Consider the following 19,229-nt stretch of genomic DNA (forward strand, 5'->3'; position numbering starts at 1 on the left):
GCACCTGACTTGTGATGTATTGTCTCTGGCTGCACAGCAACCTTGGAAAAGTCCAGGACAACACTTTTTGTAGGCTGCAGAAAATGAACTTCCTGGGAAAAAAGACAAAGAAATTTGATACCAGCCACCAATCACAGGTAAGCAAAGTATATAAGTAACTACACTAATGCTTCTTTCACACTGCCGTCATGACATGGCAGTGGGACGCCCGTCAGGGGGGGCCGGGGAGAATAGTGGGAGAAAAAAATACTGCTTGCGTCATCTTTTTACCTGTCATAAAACCCCATTTTCTAAACTAACTCAGATTATATTTCCTAACTACTCCTAACACCCCTCCTGCCCTTAAAAATTATTTTCTGAGCATTAAAAAGGTCTGTATAATACCTTTCCACTTGCTCACATTGTGTGAGCTCCCAGTAGGAGAAAGTGGGCCTTCCCCAGCAGGCGGATCATCACTGAAGCCTGCGAGAGCTGTGCCTCGCCATGCCTTGCACACACTTCCTGAGTTTGGTCTCCTGCCAGGCCAGGAGAAGACCAAACTAACTGTTTGACTTGCACAGGGAACAGAACAGAGCCACCTAGTGGCCGTTTTTTCATTCACATTAAAAACATAACGGTTGAGAATTTTAATGCAAGTAAATAGCAAAGTGTCTTATAATTACATAAGGAACAATATATTCAAATTTTTGTTTGGTGGCAGGTACTTTTTAACAGCCTTTCTTGACGGGCCCAATGGCAGTGTGAAAGGGGCCTTACTTTGCTGTCTGTCATACAAAGAATCAGAAATCCCGGGAAAACTCTTTAAAGTCTGTTCCATGTCGATTTTTTTTTATCTGTATAATATTTCTCCAACTCTCAAACTTTGCTGCTACTGTACTATGCTGTCAAAGTTTTACATGCAAATCTCCTGCAAAGAAAATAGCACAGCATATCTGTCACATGTGCAAGCCCCCCATAGTAATACACATGCGATGGGCTTCACAGAGGTCCCGAAGTTGTTATTTTTCTCTAAATTATAAAAAAAAATTCTGCAAACAGATTGGTATAGTTATAATACATCATGTAACAATAAGCTGAGTATGGCAACAGATGATATGGTAATTATCTAGTACACACAGTTTGAAAAAGATGATCCACATTTTTGTGCCAACATATTTTATTTGCAGACTGAATACAGTTAGAGGCATGACCATACAACACATTTATGTAGCTCAAAAGCTATCAATACATATTGACAGAGTGGGATGTTAGATAAAACACACAAGTCCTGACAAGATTTCCATCCTAAAACAGAAAAAAAAAAAAACAGTATCATAAATGAGTCAGTAAAATCAAATATTTTTTCTACTTTATTATAATGCATCATAACCAGAAGTAAAAAAAATCTTAACAAGGTTTTCCAACACCTAAATAAAACTCTAGACATTTGCCTATGTACTTTGATGTTACAGCTATATGCTGTTCTTTTCCTCTTCTCCAACTATACCCAGCTGCCTAGAGTCAAGGATGAAGGATCTATTCTTCACTCTGAGATCACCCCAGGAATACCCTGTCTGCGCCTCACAGTACACCTCATCTATTTTATACACAGATCTCATCTGGTCTTTCCTTGCCATAACCTACTTTTGCTTGCAGTCACCACACACAGAATGGTAAAACACTTTTTCATACTTGCATTGGTCCTAATCCCTTGTATATACATATCCAGTAGGTGTCTGTAAATATATATGTTTGTGTAAATAGAAAAACTGTTTTATGTGTAGATATGACATATCTATTTGCCCAAAACATGGGCATAATCTGCATCCATGATCGGTATTGAAAAGCAGTCAAGAGAAACACGCGACTGAAATCCAACGTTAATTTAGTCACCTATTTTAAAGGGGTACTCCGGTGGAAAACTTTTTTGTTTAAATCAACTGGTGCCAGAAAGTTAAACAGATTTGTAAATGACTTCTATTAAAAAAATCTTAATCCTTCTAGTACTTATTAGCTGCTGAATACTACAGAGGAAATTATTTTCTTTTGGGACCACAATGCTCTCTGCTGACATCTCTGTCCATTTTAGGAACTGTGCAGAGCAGTATATGTTTGCTATGGAGATTTTCTCCTACTCTGGACAGTTCTTAAAATGGACAGAGATGTCAGCAGAGAGCACTGTATTCATGATGTCAGCAGAGAACTCTGTGTTCCGAAAAGCAAAGAATTTCCTCTGTAGTATTTAGCAGCTAATAAGTATTGGAAGGATTAAGATTTTTTAATAGAAGTAATTTACAAATCTGTTTAACTTTCAAGCGCGAGTTGATTTAAAAAAAAATTCTCCACCGGAGTACCCCATTAATGTAAATTTTTCTGCTACAGGGAAAAATGCTATACGAACATACCCAAAGGGGGAAAAAATGCACTGCATATTTTTAATTGCCGTAATGGATGTGTCCTGTATGCTTGTTTCATATTCCTGATAAATACATAGGGAATTAGTGACGTGTTACTTATTCTGACATATTTGAAATGCATCCCACAATTCAGTATAAACTAAAGCGTGTATTCCCATTCAATACAATGTTGCACACACTGAAACATTTTTTTTTGCATCACATCATTACGATAATGATGTCTATTAGATTATTCTCCGCTAGGCTCAATACTTATTAGGCTAGGACTAGACAAGAGGCACAGCCAAAGGTGACCATGTTGCACTTTAGTCCTTTGCTGCATCGCAGGACACACTGCAACCCACAGTTCCTGACATGGACAGAGGTGTCAGCAGAGAACACTGTGGTCAGATTGAAAATAACTACTCAACTTCCTGTGGAGCATACAGCAGCTGATAAGTACTGGAAGGATTAAGATTTTTAAATAGAAGTAATTTACAAATCTGAAGAAAAAGAAAAAAAAGGTGCAAGTGCAGCTCACAATTGATGTGTGAACACTGCCTGAGGTCAACAGGGCATGCAACTATACCACAGCTGCAAAAAATAACAAAATATGTATAGAAAAATATTGCCCGGACCTTCCAAGGTAGTGTGATTTAATTGAATAAATAATAGATAACTGGGTCGTACTCCAATAATAATTCAATGGTTATTTATTTAAAATGTATAGTGCATTACTCCTCACAGGGCCCTTGTGAGAAAAAACACATATAATAGATATACAAAATTAGATATATAAAATTAAAAATATTATAAAAATATATCACTGGCATATAAAATAGCTCTATGTAGATGAATTCATATAACGTCTTTAGGATATTGTAAAGGTATAAATGTCCTTTTTGTGTGGCAATTATAAGTCAAAGTGGATACTCTGTTACCGGTCCTGAGTGATGTGACTCTGTCAGCTCCCGTGCCCGGATGGCGGTCAGCGGTCCTAGATAGTGCTGTGGCTTTAACTCTCAAGGTCCAGGTGTTATGCGGTAGTGGTCGTCCCAGGCTGGTGGCACTGGCAGGCGCCGATGGTGAATTCGCCGGGAGGCCGTGCGCTAGCAAGCGCCGATGGAAAATTTGTCAGGAGACCAAGCGCTGGCAGGCGCTGATGGTATCGATCTCCTCACCGCTGGACTTGGAAGCCGGAGACTACACGCTGGGTAGATGGAGCTTGCCTCGTGTAGATGGCGTGTGACGTCAGCTTGAGCCGGAGCTGACCAGGTAAAATCAGGACCGGACACTAGTCTAGATCGACTAATGCGTAGGGGATCCACAATGTGATGAATTTGCTCCGTAAGCTAGAGCTTAAGTTCATGGAGAGCATAAATGCCAGTGAGCAAGATTAGTGCATAAGACTAGACGCGTTTCAGGGTTCTCAAATACGACCCTTTCCTCAGTAGTCATGACTACTGAGGAAAGGGTCGTATTTGAGAACCCTGAAACGCGTCTAGTCTTATGCACTAATCTTGCTCACTGGCATTTATGCTCTCCATGAACTTAAGCTCTAGCTTACGGAGCAAATTCATCACATTGTGGATCCCCTACGCATTAGTCGATCTAGACTAGTGTCCGGTCCTGATTTTACCTGGTCAGCTCCGGCTCAAGCTGACGTCACACGCCATCTACACGAGGCAAGCTCCATCTACCCAGCGTGTAGTCTCCGGCTTCCAAGTCCAGCGGTGAGGAGATCGATACCATCAGCGCCTGCCAGCGCTTGGTCTCCTGACAAATTTTCCATCGGCGCTTGCTAGCGCACGGCCTCCCGGCGAATTCACCATCGGCGCCTGCCAGTGCCACCAGCCTGGGACGACCACTACCGCATAACACCTGGACCTTGAGAGTTAAAGCCACAGCACTATCTAGGACCGCTGACCGCCATCCGGGCACGGGAGCTGACAGAGTCACATCACTCAGGACCGGTAACAGAGTATCCACTTTGACTTATAATTGCCACACAAAAAGGACATTTATACCTTTACAATATCCTAAAGACGTTATATGAATTCATCTACATAGAGCTATTTTATATGCCAGTGATATATTTTTATAATATTTTTAATTTTATATATCTAATTTTGTATATCTATTATATGTGTTTTTTCTCACAAGGGCCCTGTGAGGAGTAATGCACTATACATTTTAAATAAATAACCATTGAATTATTATTGGAGTACGACCCAGTTATCTATTATTTATTCAATTAAATCACACTACCTTGGAAGGTCCGGGCAATATTTTTCTATACATAATTTACAAATCTGTTTAACTTTCTGGCACCAGTTGATTATTATTATTTTTTTCACAGGAGTACCCCTTTAATAAAATCTCCAACCCCACCTGTATTCTTTTTCATTACTTACCTTGTGTTGAACAGTCTGTGTTTATTGTGCCACTAGAGAAAAAATAAAAATAAATGTATGATTTACTCTTAAGGGGAAGAACATGAAAAAATCATTAATACAAAATATACATTATGTCCCTCATTTACGACTGGATTTCCGTTTAACCCCTTAAAGGGGTACTCCACTGGAAAACTTTTTTTTAAAATAAACAGATTTGTAAATTACTTATATAAAAAAATCTTAATCCATCCAGTGCTTATCTGCTGCTATTATGATCCACAGGAAGTTCTTTACTTTTTGAATTTCCTTTCTGTCTGACCACAGTGCTCTCTGCTGACACCTCTGTCCACTTTAGGAATTGTCCAGAGTAGGAGCAAAGGAGCAAATCCCAATAGAAAACCTATACTGCTCTGGTCAGTTCCTAAAATGGACAGAGGTGTCAGCAGAGAGCATTGTGGTCAGACAGAAAGGAAATTCAAAAAGTAAAGAACTTCATGTGGATCATAACAGCAGCTGATAATTACAGGAAGGATTAAGATTTTTTTTTATAGAAATAATTTACAAATCTGTTTAACTTTCTGGTACCAGTTGATTTAAAAAAATAAAAAAAAATGTGTTCCAGTGGAGTACCCCTTTAAGGACTCAGCCCATTTGGGCCTTAAGGACTCCTTGCCTTCAAAAAATCATAACTCTTTTATATATTCATCCACAGACTAGTATGAGGGCTTGTTTTTTGCGCGACTAGTTGTCCGTTGTAATGCCATCCCTCACTTTACCATAAAAAGGATGGATATGTAAAGTGTATGTTCACAAATGCCAGAAGCCTAGCAAATAAAATTGGGGAGCTTGAGGCCTTGATACTGGAGGAACATATTGATATAGTTGGGGTCACTGAGACATGGCTGGACTCCTCGCATGACTGGGCTGTCAATCTGCAGGGGTTTTACATTGTTTCGCAAGGATAGAATGAACAGTAAAGGCGCTGGAGTCTGTCTGTATGTAAGAAGTGGTATGAAAGTCAGAGTGAACGATGCCATAGTGTGTGATGATTCTGAGGAGGTGGAATCACTGTGGGTAGAATTACAAAAGGAGGGAAATACTGAAAAAATAATATTTGGTGTAATCTACAGACCCTCTAATATCACTGAGGAAACAGAAGGTCGGCTGTATAAACAGAGAGGGCCGCCCGGGCAGGTACAGTGGTAATAATGGGAGATTTTAACTATCCAGATATAGATTGGGGTCAGGGGTTGGCTAAAACTTCAAAGGGGCGACAATTCCTAAATTTATTGCAGGATAATTTTATGGGCCAGTTTGTGGAGGACCCAACAAGAAGTGATGCCTTGTTGGATTTGATCATTTCCAACAACTCAGAGCTGGTTGGTAATGTAACTGTGAGGGAAAACCTTGTTAATAGCGACCACAATATAGTTACTTTTGATTTAAAATATAGAAAACAAAGACAGGTGGGGAAGGCAAAAACATATAACTTTAAAAAGGCAAATTTCCCTGGGCTGAGAGCTGCTCTACAGGACATAGACTGGGGGGAGGTGTTCTCAAATACTGATACAGAAGGTAAATGGGAAATTTTTAAAATAGACTCTAAATAACTATACAGCTAAATATATACCAAAGGGGAACAAATATAAACGATTAAAACTAAATCCTACATGGCAGACAAATGATAAGAGCAATAAACAACAAAAAAATTGCCTTCAAAAAATACAAAGCTGAGGGGTCAGCTATAACATTTAACCACTTAAGGACCTAGGGCGTATGGATACGCCTTGACGTCCTGGTGCTTAAGGACCCAGGGCGTAACCATACGCCCGTGGGAATTTCGGTCCCCGCCGCGCGCCGGGCGGGGACCGGACCGGGATGCCTGCTGATATCGTTCAGCAGGCATCCCGCGCAAATGCCCAGGGGGGTAATTAGACCCCCCCCCCCATGTCGGCGATCGCGGCAGATCGTTGGTGAATTAACACTAACGATCTGCCGCGATTCGGGTCATACGGGTCACGTGTGACCAGCTGACCCAAAGATACAAGGTGATCGGGGGTGTACAATACAACCCCTATCACCCACTGTATCTATGGGGAGGTGGCGATTTCGTCACCCCCCCAGGAGCGCTGCTATTGGCTGGACGATCGTCCAGCCAATAGCAGCCGGCGGGGGAGGGGTTAACTGCATCTTCTTGCAGCTCTGCCCGTTAGCCGAGTTCAGTCAGCGGGCAAAGCTGCTCGAAGGTGCCAGGGACCCCCCCCGTGAGGATTGGAGCCCCCTCAGGACCGACGATCCCCCATAGAGCAGGGACAAAAAAAAAAACAGGGAAAGGTAGGAAAAAATTGTGTAAAACAGTAAAAATAAAAGTAAAAAAAAAATCCCCCCCCCAACCCCATAATAGGTCCATAAGGGTCTGCCTGCGATTTATTTTAGCTTGACCCGGGCCTTATTAGGGGTTCAGGGCGCAGCATTTGGCCCCCCATTTTTTTGGGCCGCAGCTTTTTATTTTTGTTCATATAACGGTGTGTGATTTCTAATCACACACAGTTATATATAGTATACACCAAGCACACACACTACATACATCCCCGCCACCCCCCACACACACACCCCCTCCCCCGCCACCGTAGAAAAAGGCGATGGCTCGCCGGGCATTTTCGGTAGCGGAGGCATACGCTTTTCTTGCCTCCGAATCTGTCAGTGAGGACGATGAAGATCCAACATTCCTGTGTTCTTCATCGTCCTCCTCATCATCTAGTACTGATGATGAGCCCCCTGCCAGGCGAGGCCACGCACCCCCATGAAAGTGCCCCAGTGGCTGGCACTAGTGCAAGTGGTGATGCCGCTCGTACTAGAAGTCCGACCCCCCCAGGCAATTTTACCGGAGCTCCCTTCCGGTGAACCTGTCTGGAGACCCCCAGAGGGTTATCAGCCACGGATTCCGGAGTTTGTTGGCGACTCCGGAATCCAGATTGACACGGCTGGGTTCACTGAATTTGACTTTTTCAGTTATTTTTTCAGTGACAGCCTGGTCAATCACATGGTGGAGCAGACGAATCTGTACGCCAGGCAGTTCATCGCCCACCACCCTGATTCTTTTTTGGCCAGGTCCAATGAATGGTACGCCGTCAGTGCAGCCAAAATGAGGACATTTTGGGGCCTCGTGCTGCACATGGGCCTGGTCAAAAAGCCAAGTGTCAGGCAGTACTGGAGCGGGGACGTCCTATACCAGACCCCGCTGTACAGTATGGCCATGGCACGGAAGCGGTTCGAGGCCATTCGGAAATGCCTGCATTATGCAGATAATGCGGCATGTCCACCCCGAAGTGATCCCACCTATGACCGGCTTTACAAAGTGAGGCCGGTCATCGATCACTTTGGGGCCAAATTTTTGGAGGCCTATGTACCGCTTAGGGAGCTCTCTGTAGATGAGTCTCTCATCAGTTTTAAGGGGAGACTCATCTTCCGCCAGTATATTCCCTCGAAGCGGGCGTGATATGGCGTGAAGCTTTATAAACTTTGTGAGAGTACCTCCGGGTACACTCTCAAGTTTAGGGTGTATGAGGGACGAGATTCCCGTATTGAACCCCCAGATTGTTCCCCCACTCTGGGTGTTAGCGGGAAAATCGTTTGGGACCTTATGTACCCATTGCTGGATAAGGGTTACCATGTGTACGTGGACAACTTTTATACCAGCATCCCTCTCTTCACATCCCTTGCCGCCAGATCGACATTCGCTTGTGGGACCGTGCGGAAGAATCAGTGAGGCCTCCCTCTAAATTTTGTTCAGACACCTATGCCCAAGGGTGAGTGCCCTTACCCATGAAAACCTGTTGCTGGTCAAGTATAAGGATAAGAGGGATGTCCTTATGCTGACCACTATTCATGGTAACGGCAGCTCACCTGTCCCTGTGCGAGGTACCACAACAACGGTCCTCAAGCCCGATTGTATTCTGAACTACAATCGGTATATGGGGGGAGTTGATCTTTCTGATCAAATCGTGAAGCCATATAACGCCATGCGGAAAACACGTGTATGGTACAAGAAAGTTGCGGTCTACTTGGTACAGGTTGCCATGTACAACTCTTTTGTACTGTACCAGAACGCTGGCAACACAGGGACATACCTTCAGTTCCAAGAAGAAGTCCTAAAGGTCCTGATCTTTGCTGACCGGGAAAGAGCAGGCCGGACTTCCCAAGGAACTGAAGTTATAGGTGCCAGGATCGTCCCAGGCCAACACTTTCCAGGTGAGGTCCCCTACACTGGAAAGAAGGGACGATCCCAGAAAAAATGCAGAGTGTGTAACAGGAGGGGGATTCGGAAGGACACCACCTATCAATGTGACACTTGCCCTGATCATCCGGGCCTCTGCATTAAAAACTGCTTCAGGGAGTATCACACTTCGATGCAGTACAAAATTTTCTCTTTTCATTTTAATTTTCCATAATGTGACCCCAATGTACCAAGTCCAGAGTACATTCCAAGTTTTAACCCCATAAAACCACTAAATTGCCCAAAAAACTCATTAAAAATAAAATAAAAATACCTGATAAGACCTCTGGGGGTATTTTTTTCTCTGGGTCGTGGGTCACTGAGTCACTATCATCGGGGACTTTTTATGTTGCCTCAAATGCGCAGCGCTCTCTCTCCACCTGAGCGGGGTGCGCATTTGAGGCAACAGGTTAGGGACGGCCACTCACATCACATTCCCAGAATGATGATTCAGAGCATAGGGTTTGGGGTGGGCATATTTTTTAGTTTTGGCTATGCTCTGGGTCATCATTCTGGGAACATAACCTGTTTTATCCTTTTATGTCCCACTGTACCCCTTGTTAGTTATTAGTGTACCCCATATAATGCCCTTAAAGGGGGGGGTCCCACTGTTCTGGCTCCATAGGCAGAAGCTCAAGGCCCCTGACAGCCCTCCTGTTCCTCCGTGACCTGTGTGCATCCGGAGATCCGTTTTACGCCCAGATATGAGGTATGTCCTTTTTCCAAAGAAATGTATTTACAAATTTATTTTTTTGCTTTTCTGGCAGTAAATGCGACATGCCACCCCCCCCCCCCCCCCCCCATTTCAGCAAAATTAGCAAATGTGGCTCCTTCTCTTCTGAGCATTGTAGCGCTCCTGCAGTGCATTTGACGTCCACTTATGTGGTACCTCCATACTCAGAAGAGATGGGGTTACAAATTTGGGGGGGTATTTTCTGCTATTAACCCTTGCAAAAATGTGAAATTTGGGGGGAAACACATTTTAGTGTAAAAAATATATATATTTTTTTACATATGCAAAAGTCGTGAAACCCCTGTGGGGTATTAAGGCTCACTTTATTCCTTGTTACGTTCCTCAAGGGGTCTAGTTTCCAAAATGGTATGCCATGTGTTTTTTTTTTTTTTGCTGTTCTGGCACCATAGGGGCTTCCTAAACGTGACATGCCCCCCAAAAACAATTTCAGAAAAACTCACTCTCCAAAATGCCACTGTCGCTCCTTCCCTTATGAGCCCTCTACTGCGCCCGCCGAACACTTGACATACACATGAGGTATTTCCTTACTCGAGAGAAATTGGGTTACACATTTTAAGAAAATTTCTCTCTTTTTACCCTTTGTAAAAATGCAAAAACTGGGTTTACAAGAACATGCGAGTGTAAAAAAATGAAGATTTTGAATTTTCTCCTTCAACTTGCGGCTATTCCTGTGAAACACCAAAAGGGTTAAACCTTTTGAATGTCATTTTGAATACTTTGAGGGGTGCAGTTTTTATAATGGGGTAATTTATGGGGTATTTCTAATAAGAAGGCCCCTCAAATCCACTTCTAAACAGAACTGGTCCCTGAAAAAATCCGATTTTGAAAATGTGAAAAATTGGAAAATTGCTGCTGCACTTTGAAGCCCTCTGATGTCTTTCAAAAGTAAAAACTTGTCAACTTTATGATGCAAATATAAAGTAGACATATTATATATGTGAATCAATATATAATTTATTTGGAATATAGATTTTCCTTATAAGCCGAGAGCTTCAAAGTAAAAAATATTCAACAGTTTCAATTTTTTCATACATTTTTGGATTTTTTCACCAATAAATGATACAAGTATCGACAAAATTTTACTGCTAACATAAAGTAGAATATGTCACGAAAAAACAATCTCGGAATCAGAATGAAAAGGTAAAAGCATCCCAGAGTTATCAATGCTTGAAGTGACAATGGTCAGATGTTAAAAAAATGGCCGGGTCCTTAAGGTATATTTGGGCTGGGTCCTTAAGGGGTTAAACAGTACAAGGAGCTTAATAAAAGGTGGCCAAAGAAAGCAAAACTAATCCTAAATATTTTCTTAGATATACAAATGCAAAAAAAAACAAGGACAGAGCATGTAGGACCCCTTAATAATAATAATGGGGAGGTTATCACGGGCGATCAAGAGAAGGCAGAGCTACTGAATGGGTTCTTTAGTTCTGTATATACTAGGGAAGAAGGAGGAGCTGACATTGGACACATCAGTGCTGGTAACACATCATGTAATGTACTGAACTGGCTTAATGTAGAGATGGTACAAGGCAAGTTAAGTAAAGTAAATGTAAGCAAATCTCCAGGGCCAGATGGACCGGCAAGTTTAACGTGCATTGTGGGTAAATTGTTTGAAGGACTTATAAGGGATTACATACAGGAATACATAGGGGATAATTGCATTATAAGTGATAGCCAGCATGGGTTTACTAAGGATAGAAGTTGTCAAACCAATCTAATTTGCTTTTATGAAGAGGTGAGTAGAAGCCTTGAGAGAGGAATGGCTGTGGATATAGTGTTTCTGGATTTTTCTAAAGTGTTTGATACTGTCCCTCACAGACGTCTGACAGGTAAGTTAAGGTCTTTGGGCTTGGAAACTTTAGTTTGTAACTGGCTTGAACACTGGCTCATGGATCGTACCCAGAGAGTGGTGGTCAATGATTCGTACTCTGGTCCCCAGTTATTAGTGGTGTAACCCAAGAGGTTCAGTACTGGGACCGCTGTTGTTTAATTTATCAATGATATAGAGGATGACATTAACAGCTCTGTTTCTATCTTTGCAGATGACACCAAGCTTTGTAGCACGGTACAGTCTATAGAGGATGTGCATAAGTTACAAGATGACTTGGATAGACTAAGTGTCTGGGCATCCACTTGGCAAATGAGGTTCAATGTGGATAAATGTAAAGTTATGCATCTGGGTACTAATAACCTGCATGCATCGTATGTCTTAGGGGGTGTTAAACTTGCAGAGTCACTGGTAGAGAAGGATCTGGGTGTACTTGTAGATCACAGACTACAGAATAGCATGCAATGTTAGGCTGCTGCTTCCAAGGCCGGCAGGATATTGTCATGTATAAAAAGAGGCATGGACTCAAGGGACAGGGACATAATACTCCCCCTTTATAAAGCATTGGTACGGCCTCACCTGGAATATGCTGTTCAGTTTTGGTCACCTGTCCATAAAAGGGACACTGTGTTGCTGGAAAGGGTGCAGAGACGCGCGACTAAACTAATATGGGGCATGGAACATCTTAGCTATGAGGAGCGATTAAAGGAGTTACAATTGTTTAGTCTTGAGAAGAGACGTTTAAGGGGGGATATGATAAACGTATATAAATATATTAATGGCCCATACAAAAAATATGGAGAAAAACTGTTCCTGGTTAAGCCCCCTCAAAGGACAAGGGGGCACTCTCTCCGTTTGGAGAAGAAAGGGTTTAGTCTCAAGGGGCGACACGCCTTCTTTACCATAAGAACTGTGAATTTATGGAACAGTCTACCGCAGGAACGATTAATAAATTTAAAACAGGGTTAGATACATTCCTGGAACAAAATAATATTAATGCTTATGAAGAAATATAAAATCCCATCCCTTCCCCCAATATCCCACCACACCCCTACCCATCAATTCCCTGGTTGAACTTGATGGACGTATGTCTTTTTCGACCGCACTAACTATAACTATGTATACTGTATTGTAACTAGACCATCTGCAGAGCATTGCACCATAACTGTATATCATGTATACTATATTGTAACATGACCATCTGCAGAGCATTGCACCATAACTATACATTATGTATACTATATTGTAACAATACCATCTGCAGAGCATTGCACCGTAACTGTATATCATGTATACTATATTGTAACGAGACCATCTACAGAGCACTGCACTATACTGTTATACAGTACATGTTATATTGTAACAAGACCCTTTGCAGAGCATTACACTGTACCACCACTGCACCACACTGTATACAGCAAACGTTATATTGAAACAACCCTCCGCAGAGCATTGCACTATACTTTAGATTGACGATAGCAGACAAGCTGACAGGACCGCCTAACGAGCGGCCATGCAGAGAACTGGGCAGCTGCAGCAACCTGTCCCAAGGGCATAGACTATTGTAGCTGTGATTTAACTCACCTGATTGCCGCTCCTGAACCCCACTACCACTGCGGGCAGAGTCAGTCAGAACCATACCTGCCCTATATTACCTTATAATCAGAGTGAGACACAGCATCTCCAGATAAGACAGCCAGCGGAGCTCCCAGGGATGCCGCGCCTGCACCCCCCAAGCCAGACTCATGAACAGCGAGGCCTCGGCACAGTGAGCAGCAGCTCTGAATCTCCCACAAAAATCTTCAAACACCAGACACAGGAAGCAGAGGCTTCCACATGCTATCAGCAGCTGGGACCTGCCGCACATGATCAAGGCATCACTCCGATGCTCGCGGTTATGTATAAGACATAAATGTCCTGGTGCGTTAAGTACCACCTCACCAGGACGTACATTTACATCCTGCGTCGTTAAGGGGTAAAAGTTAGAGTAAAAAGCTATGGGAAATGCATTTTACTATATTTATTAACCTCATGCGCCAAAGATTGCCTATTTTTCTGACCATTGCCATTTGCCAATTTTCCGACCCATTACCTACAATAGGACAGCATTAAACAGTATTAGCAATCCAGTGATTGCTGATTATAGTTCTCTATGGGGACTAAACAAAGTTTAAAAATTAATAAATGTGAAATGACCCCCCACCCCCAATAAAAGTTTATATCACCCTCTTTTCCCTTCTTTCAAATAAAATAATGTAATAAAAAATTTACGTAAACATATGTGGTATCACCACGTGCGGAAAATTCAGAACTAGTAAAATATAATGTTAATTTAACCGTACGGTGAATGGCGTAGACAAAAAAAATAAAAAATTAAGAATTACAATACTCCAGTCACTATTAACCTCTTGGGGACGCAGGGCGTATGCATCCACTTAGGGACGCCCTGCATCCCCGATCCTTAACCCCTTGGGGACGGAGCCCATTATGACCCTAAGGACGGGAGCATTTTTTGCAAATCTGACCACTGTCACTTTAAGCATTAATAACTCTGGGATGCTTTTACTTATAAATTTGATTCCAAGACAGTTTTTTCGTGACATATTCTACTTTATGTTAGTGGTAAATTTTCGGCGATACTTGCATCCTTTCTTGGTGAAAAATTCAAAAATTTCATGAAAAATTAGAAAATTTTGCATTTTTCTAACTTTGAAGCTCTCTGCTTATAAGGAATATGGATATTACAAATAAATGATATATTGATTCACATATACAATATGTCTACTTTATGTTTGCATCAGAAAATTGATGAGTTTTTACTTTTGGAAGACACCAGAGGGCTTCAAAGTTCAGCAACAATTTTCCAATTTTTTGCAAAATTTTCTAAATCGGAATTTTTCAGGGACCAGTTCAGGTTTGAAGTGGATTTGAAGGGTCTTCTGGTTAGAAATACCCCATAAATGACCCCATTATAAAAACTGCACCCCTCAAAGTATTCAAAATGACATTCAGTCAGTGTGTTAACCCTTTAGGTGTTTCACAGGAATAGCAGCAAAGTGAAGAAGAAATTTCTAAATCTTCATTTTTTTACACTCACATGTTCTTGTAGACCCAGTTTTTGAATTTTTACAAGGGGTAAAAGGAAAAAAATCCTCTCAAAATTTGTAACCCAATTTCTCTCGAGTAAGAAAATACCTCATATGTGTATGTCAAGTGTTCGGCGGGCGCACTAGAGGGCTCAGAAGCGAAGGAGCAACAATGGGATTTAGGAGAGTGAGTTTTTCTGAAATGGTTTTTGGGGGGCATGTCACATTTAGGAAGCCCCTATGGTGCCAGGACAGCAAAACCCCCCACATCGCAAACTATTATGGAAACGACACCCCTCAAGGAACGTAACAAGGGGTACGGTGAGCCTTAACACCCCACAGGTGTTTGACAACTTTTTGTTAAAGTCGGATGTGTAAATGAAAAAAAATATTTTTCCACTAAAATGCTGGTTTTTCCCCATATTTTACTTTTTTACAAAGGGTAATAGGAGAAAATGCCCCCCAAAATTTGTAACCCCATTTCTTCTGAGTATGTAAATACCCCATGTGTGGACGTCAAGTGCACTGCGAGCAAACTACAACGCTCAGATGAGAAGGAGCGCCATTGAGCTTTTAGAGAGATAATTTGTTTGGAATGGAAGTCGGGGGCCATGTGCATTTACAAAGCGCCCCGTGGTGCCAGAACAGTGGACCCCCCACATGTGACCCCATTTTGGAAACTACACCCCTCACGAAATGTAATAAGGGGTACAGTGAGCATTTACACCCTACTGGCATTTGACAGATCTTTGGAACAGTGGGCTGTGCAAACAAAAAAATTACATTTTTCATTTTCACGGACCACTGTTCCAAAAATCTGTCAGACACTTGTGGGGTGTAAATGCTCACTGTACCCCTTATTACATTCCGTGAGGGGTGTAGTTTCCAAAATGGGATGACATGTGGGTATTTATTTTTTTGGGTTTATGTCAGAACCGCTGTAAAATCAGCCACCCCTGTGCAAATCACCAATTTAGGCCTCAAATGTACATGGTGCGCTCTCACTTCTGAGCCTTGTTATGCGCCCGCAGAGCATTTTACGGCCACATATGGGGTATTTCTGTACTCAGGAGAAATTGCGTTACAAATTTTGGGGGTCTTTTTTTCCTTTTACCTCTTGTGAAAATAAAAAGTAAAGGGCAACACCAACATGTTAGTGTAATTTTTTTTTTTTTTTTACACTAACAGGCTGGTGTAGACCCCAACTTTTCCTTTTCATAAGGGGTAAAAGGAGAAAAAGCCCCCCAAAATTTGTAGTGCAATTTCTCCCGAGTACGCCGATACCCCATATGTGGCCCTAAACTGTTTCCTTGAAATACGACAGGGCTCCACAGCACCATGCGCATTTGAGGACTAAATTAGGGATTGCACAGGGGTGGACATTGGGAATCACTGGCGTAGAATACCCCTAACAGGGTGCCTTCAGCTGTTGCTAAACTCCCAGCATGCCTGGACAGTCAGTGGCTGTCCGGAAATGCTGGGAGTTGTTGTTTTGCAACAGCTGGAGGCTCCGTTTTGGAAACACTGCCGTACAATACGTTTTTCATTTTTATTGGTGGGGGGGGGGGGCAGTGTTTATGTAGTGTTTTACTCTTTATTAGGTGTTAGTGTAGTGTAGTGTTTTTAGGGTACATTCACACTGGCGGGTTACGGCGAGTTTCCCGCTAGGAATTTGCCGCAGCTCATACTTGAAGTAGAAAACTTGCTGTAAACCCGCCCGTGTGAATGTACCCTGTACGTTCTCATGGGGGGGGGGGGGGGAGGAACCTCCAGCTGTTTAAAAACTACAACTCCCAGCATGCACGGTCTGTCAGTGCATGCTGGGAGTTGTAGTTTTGCAACAGCTGGAGGCACACTGGCTGGAAAACCTTCAGTTAGGTTCTGTTACCTAACTCAGTATTTTCCAACCAGTGAGCCTCCAGCTGTTGCAAAACTACAACTCCCAGCATACACGGTCTGTCAGTACATGCTGGGAGTTGTAGTTTTGCAACAGCTGGAGGCACACTGGTTGGAAAACCTTCAGTTAGGTTCTGTTACCTAACTCAGGATTTTCCAACCAGTGAGCCTCCAGCTGTTGCAAAACTACAACTCCCAGCATGCACGGTCTGTCAGTACATGCTGGGAGTTGTAGTTTTGAAACAGCTGGAGACACACTGGTTGGAAAATACTGAGTTAGATTCTGTTACCTAACTCAGTATTTTCCAACCAGTGTGCCTCCAGCTGTTGCAAAACTACAATTCCCAGCATGACTGATCACAGAAGGGCATGCTGGGAGATGTAGTTATGCAACAGCTGGAGGTACGCAACTACAACTCCCAGCATGCCGAGACAGCTGTTTTCTGTGTGGGCATGCTGGAATTTGTAGTTTTGCAACATCTGGAGTGCTACAATTTAGAGACCACTGAACAGTGATCTCCAAACTGTGGACCTCCAGATGTTGCAAAACTACAACTCCCAGCATACCCAGACAGCAAACAGCTGTGGTGTGGGCATGCTAGGAGTTGTAGTTTTGCAAGATCTAGAGGGCAGTATAGAGATCACTGTGCAGTGGTCTCTAAACTGCAGACCTCCAGCTGTTGCAAAACTACAAATTCCAGCATGCCCACACAGCAAACAGCTGTCTGGGCATGCTGGGAGTTGTAGTTTTGCAACATCTGGAGGGCTACAGTCTAGAGACCACCATAGTGGTCTCAGACTGTAGCCCTCTAGATGTTGCTATGCAACTACTCACCGGCTTCCGTCGCATCCGGGAGCCATCCTCTTCTGCCGCACACCGCCACAGATCTCCGTCGCCGCCCGCCGATCCGCAGCCTCCGGAGGGGTAAGTGGACTCCGGCGCCGCTCCTCTTCATTTTCCGCGTTCTGCCCCGCCTATTGTGGGTGGGCAGGACGGGGAAAACGAAAGTAAACCCCTCCGCCCCTGATCTGCTATTGGTGGTTGCGTCTAGAGCACCAATAGCAGGGATAGGAGGGGTGGCACCCGTGCCACCTCACTCCTATCGCTACAGGGGGATCGTGGGTGTCTTAGACACCCGCGATCCCCCTTCTATTCCGGGTCACCGGGTCACCATAGACCCGTAATGACCCGGAATCGGAGCAAATCGCAAGTGTGAATTCACTTGCGATTTGCGCCGATCGCCGACATGGGGGGGTCTAACGACCCCCCTGGGCATTTGCACGGGGTGCCTGCTGATAGATATCAGCAGTCCGGGGACCGAAATTCCCACGGGCGTATGGATACGCCCTTCGTCCTTAAGTACCAGGACGCAAGGGCGTATGCATACACCCTTCGTCCCCAACAGGTTAAGGACTCAGGGCATACCTGTACACCCTGAGTATTTCCAGTCCCTGCTGCTCGCCGGGCGGTGACCGGACCGGGATGCCTGATGAAATCATTCAGCAGACATCCCGTGACAATGCCTGGAGGGGTCCTGAGATCCCCCCCATGCCGGCGATCCCCGCAAATCGACGATCAATTCAGATCGGCGATTTGCAGCAATTCCGAGTCAATCAGGTCCCGGTGACCCGGAAAAAAAGGATGATATATCATCCTTTAGCAGCAGGAGTGTCAGGATGCCTGCTGTGGGGGTGTTCCTAACTGCTCCCGCTCCGCCCCTGTTCCGGAGGGCGAGAGCGGGTGCCGGGAGTGTGTACCTGAGGCTGGGGCCCCCATCGGCGGTGGGATCGGGGCCCCCGGCGACGGCAGTAGAATCATCACAGTGCAGCAGCAGGAGGTAAGGCTGGCCTCCTGCTGTTGCTTAGCAACAACCCCCAGATTGCACACAAGGGCATGCTGGGAGTTGCTGTTATGCAACAGCAGAAGGCACAACTACAACTCCCAGCATGCCCTTTGGTAGTTTGTGCATGCTGGGGGTTGTAGTTATGCAACAGCTGGATGCACATTTTGTGTCTCCAGCTGTTGCATAACTACAACCCTCAGCATGCATGGACAGCCAAAGGGCATGCTGGGAGTTTCGGTAGTGTGTCTCCAGCTGTTGCATAACTACAAGTCCCAGCATGCCCTTCTGCTGTAACTGCATGCTGAGAGTTGTAGTTGTGCAACAGCTGAAGGCACACTGGTTGCAAAACAGAGTTTGTTACCTAACTCAGTGTTTCGCAACCAGTATGCCTCCAGCTGTTGCAAACTTCAACTCCTAGCATGCACTGTTCCAAAAATCTTTGTGCTGAGGAAGAGAAACTGCACCTCCAGAGGGCTCCCTGCTTGCTGTGCACCCTAGAGCCAGGTGAAGCCACAGCTTCCTCCCGCCTCATAGGAAGGGTGGATTGTTAAAGCCTTAATCTCTTAACCCCTTAACGACAATGGACGTAAATTTACGTCATGGTGACGTGATACTTAATGCACCATGACGTACATTTACGTGCCACCATGATCGCAAGCACCGGAGTGCTGCTCGCGTCATGCGCAGCAGGTCCCGGCTGCTATCAGCAGCCAGGGACCCGTCTGTAATATCGGACATCCGCGATCGCGCGGATGCCCACCATTAACCCCATCA

At 44.0% G+C, this 19,229-nt stretch overlaps 1 protein-coding gene across 3 annotated transcripts in view; it reads right to left on the reverse strand.

Moving 5' to 3' along the window:
- Positions 1 to 1,132: 1,132 nt before the first annotated feature.
- LOC130356315 (myosin-binding protein H-like) overlaps positions 1,133 to 19,229 on the reverse strand; it is a 229,518-nt gene continuing 211,421 nt past the window's right edge. For all 3 annotated transcript variants that reach the window (XM_056557634.1, XM_056557636.1, XM_056557635.1), the window contains exons 10-11: positions 4,790 to 4,821; positions 1,133 to 1,284 (exon numbers count right to left, since the gene is read on the reverse strand). In XM_056557634.1, the coding sequence (XP_056413609.1) occupies positions 4,811 to 4,821 (11 nt within the window). In that variant the 3' untranslated portion in view covers positions 1,133 to 1,284; positions 4,790 to 4,810. The remainder of the gene's footprint in view (positions 1,285 to 4,789; positions 4,822 to 19,229) is intronic.

The sequence above is a fragment of the Hyla sarda genome, chromosome 2 (assembly GCF_029499605.1).
Source record: "Hyla sarda isolate aHylSar1 chromosome 2, aHylSar1.hap1, whole genome shotgun sequence".
NCBI classification, from domain to species: domain Eukaryota; kingdom Metazoa; phylum Chordata; class Amphibia; order Anura; family Hylidae; genus Hyla; species Hyla sarda.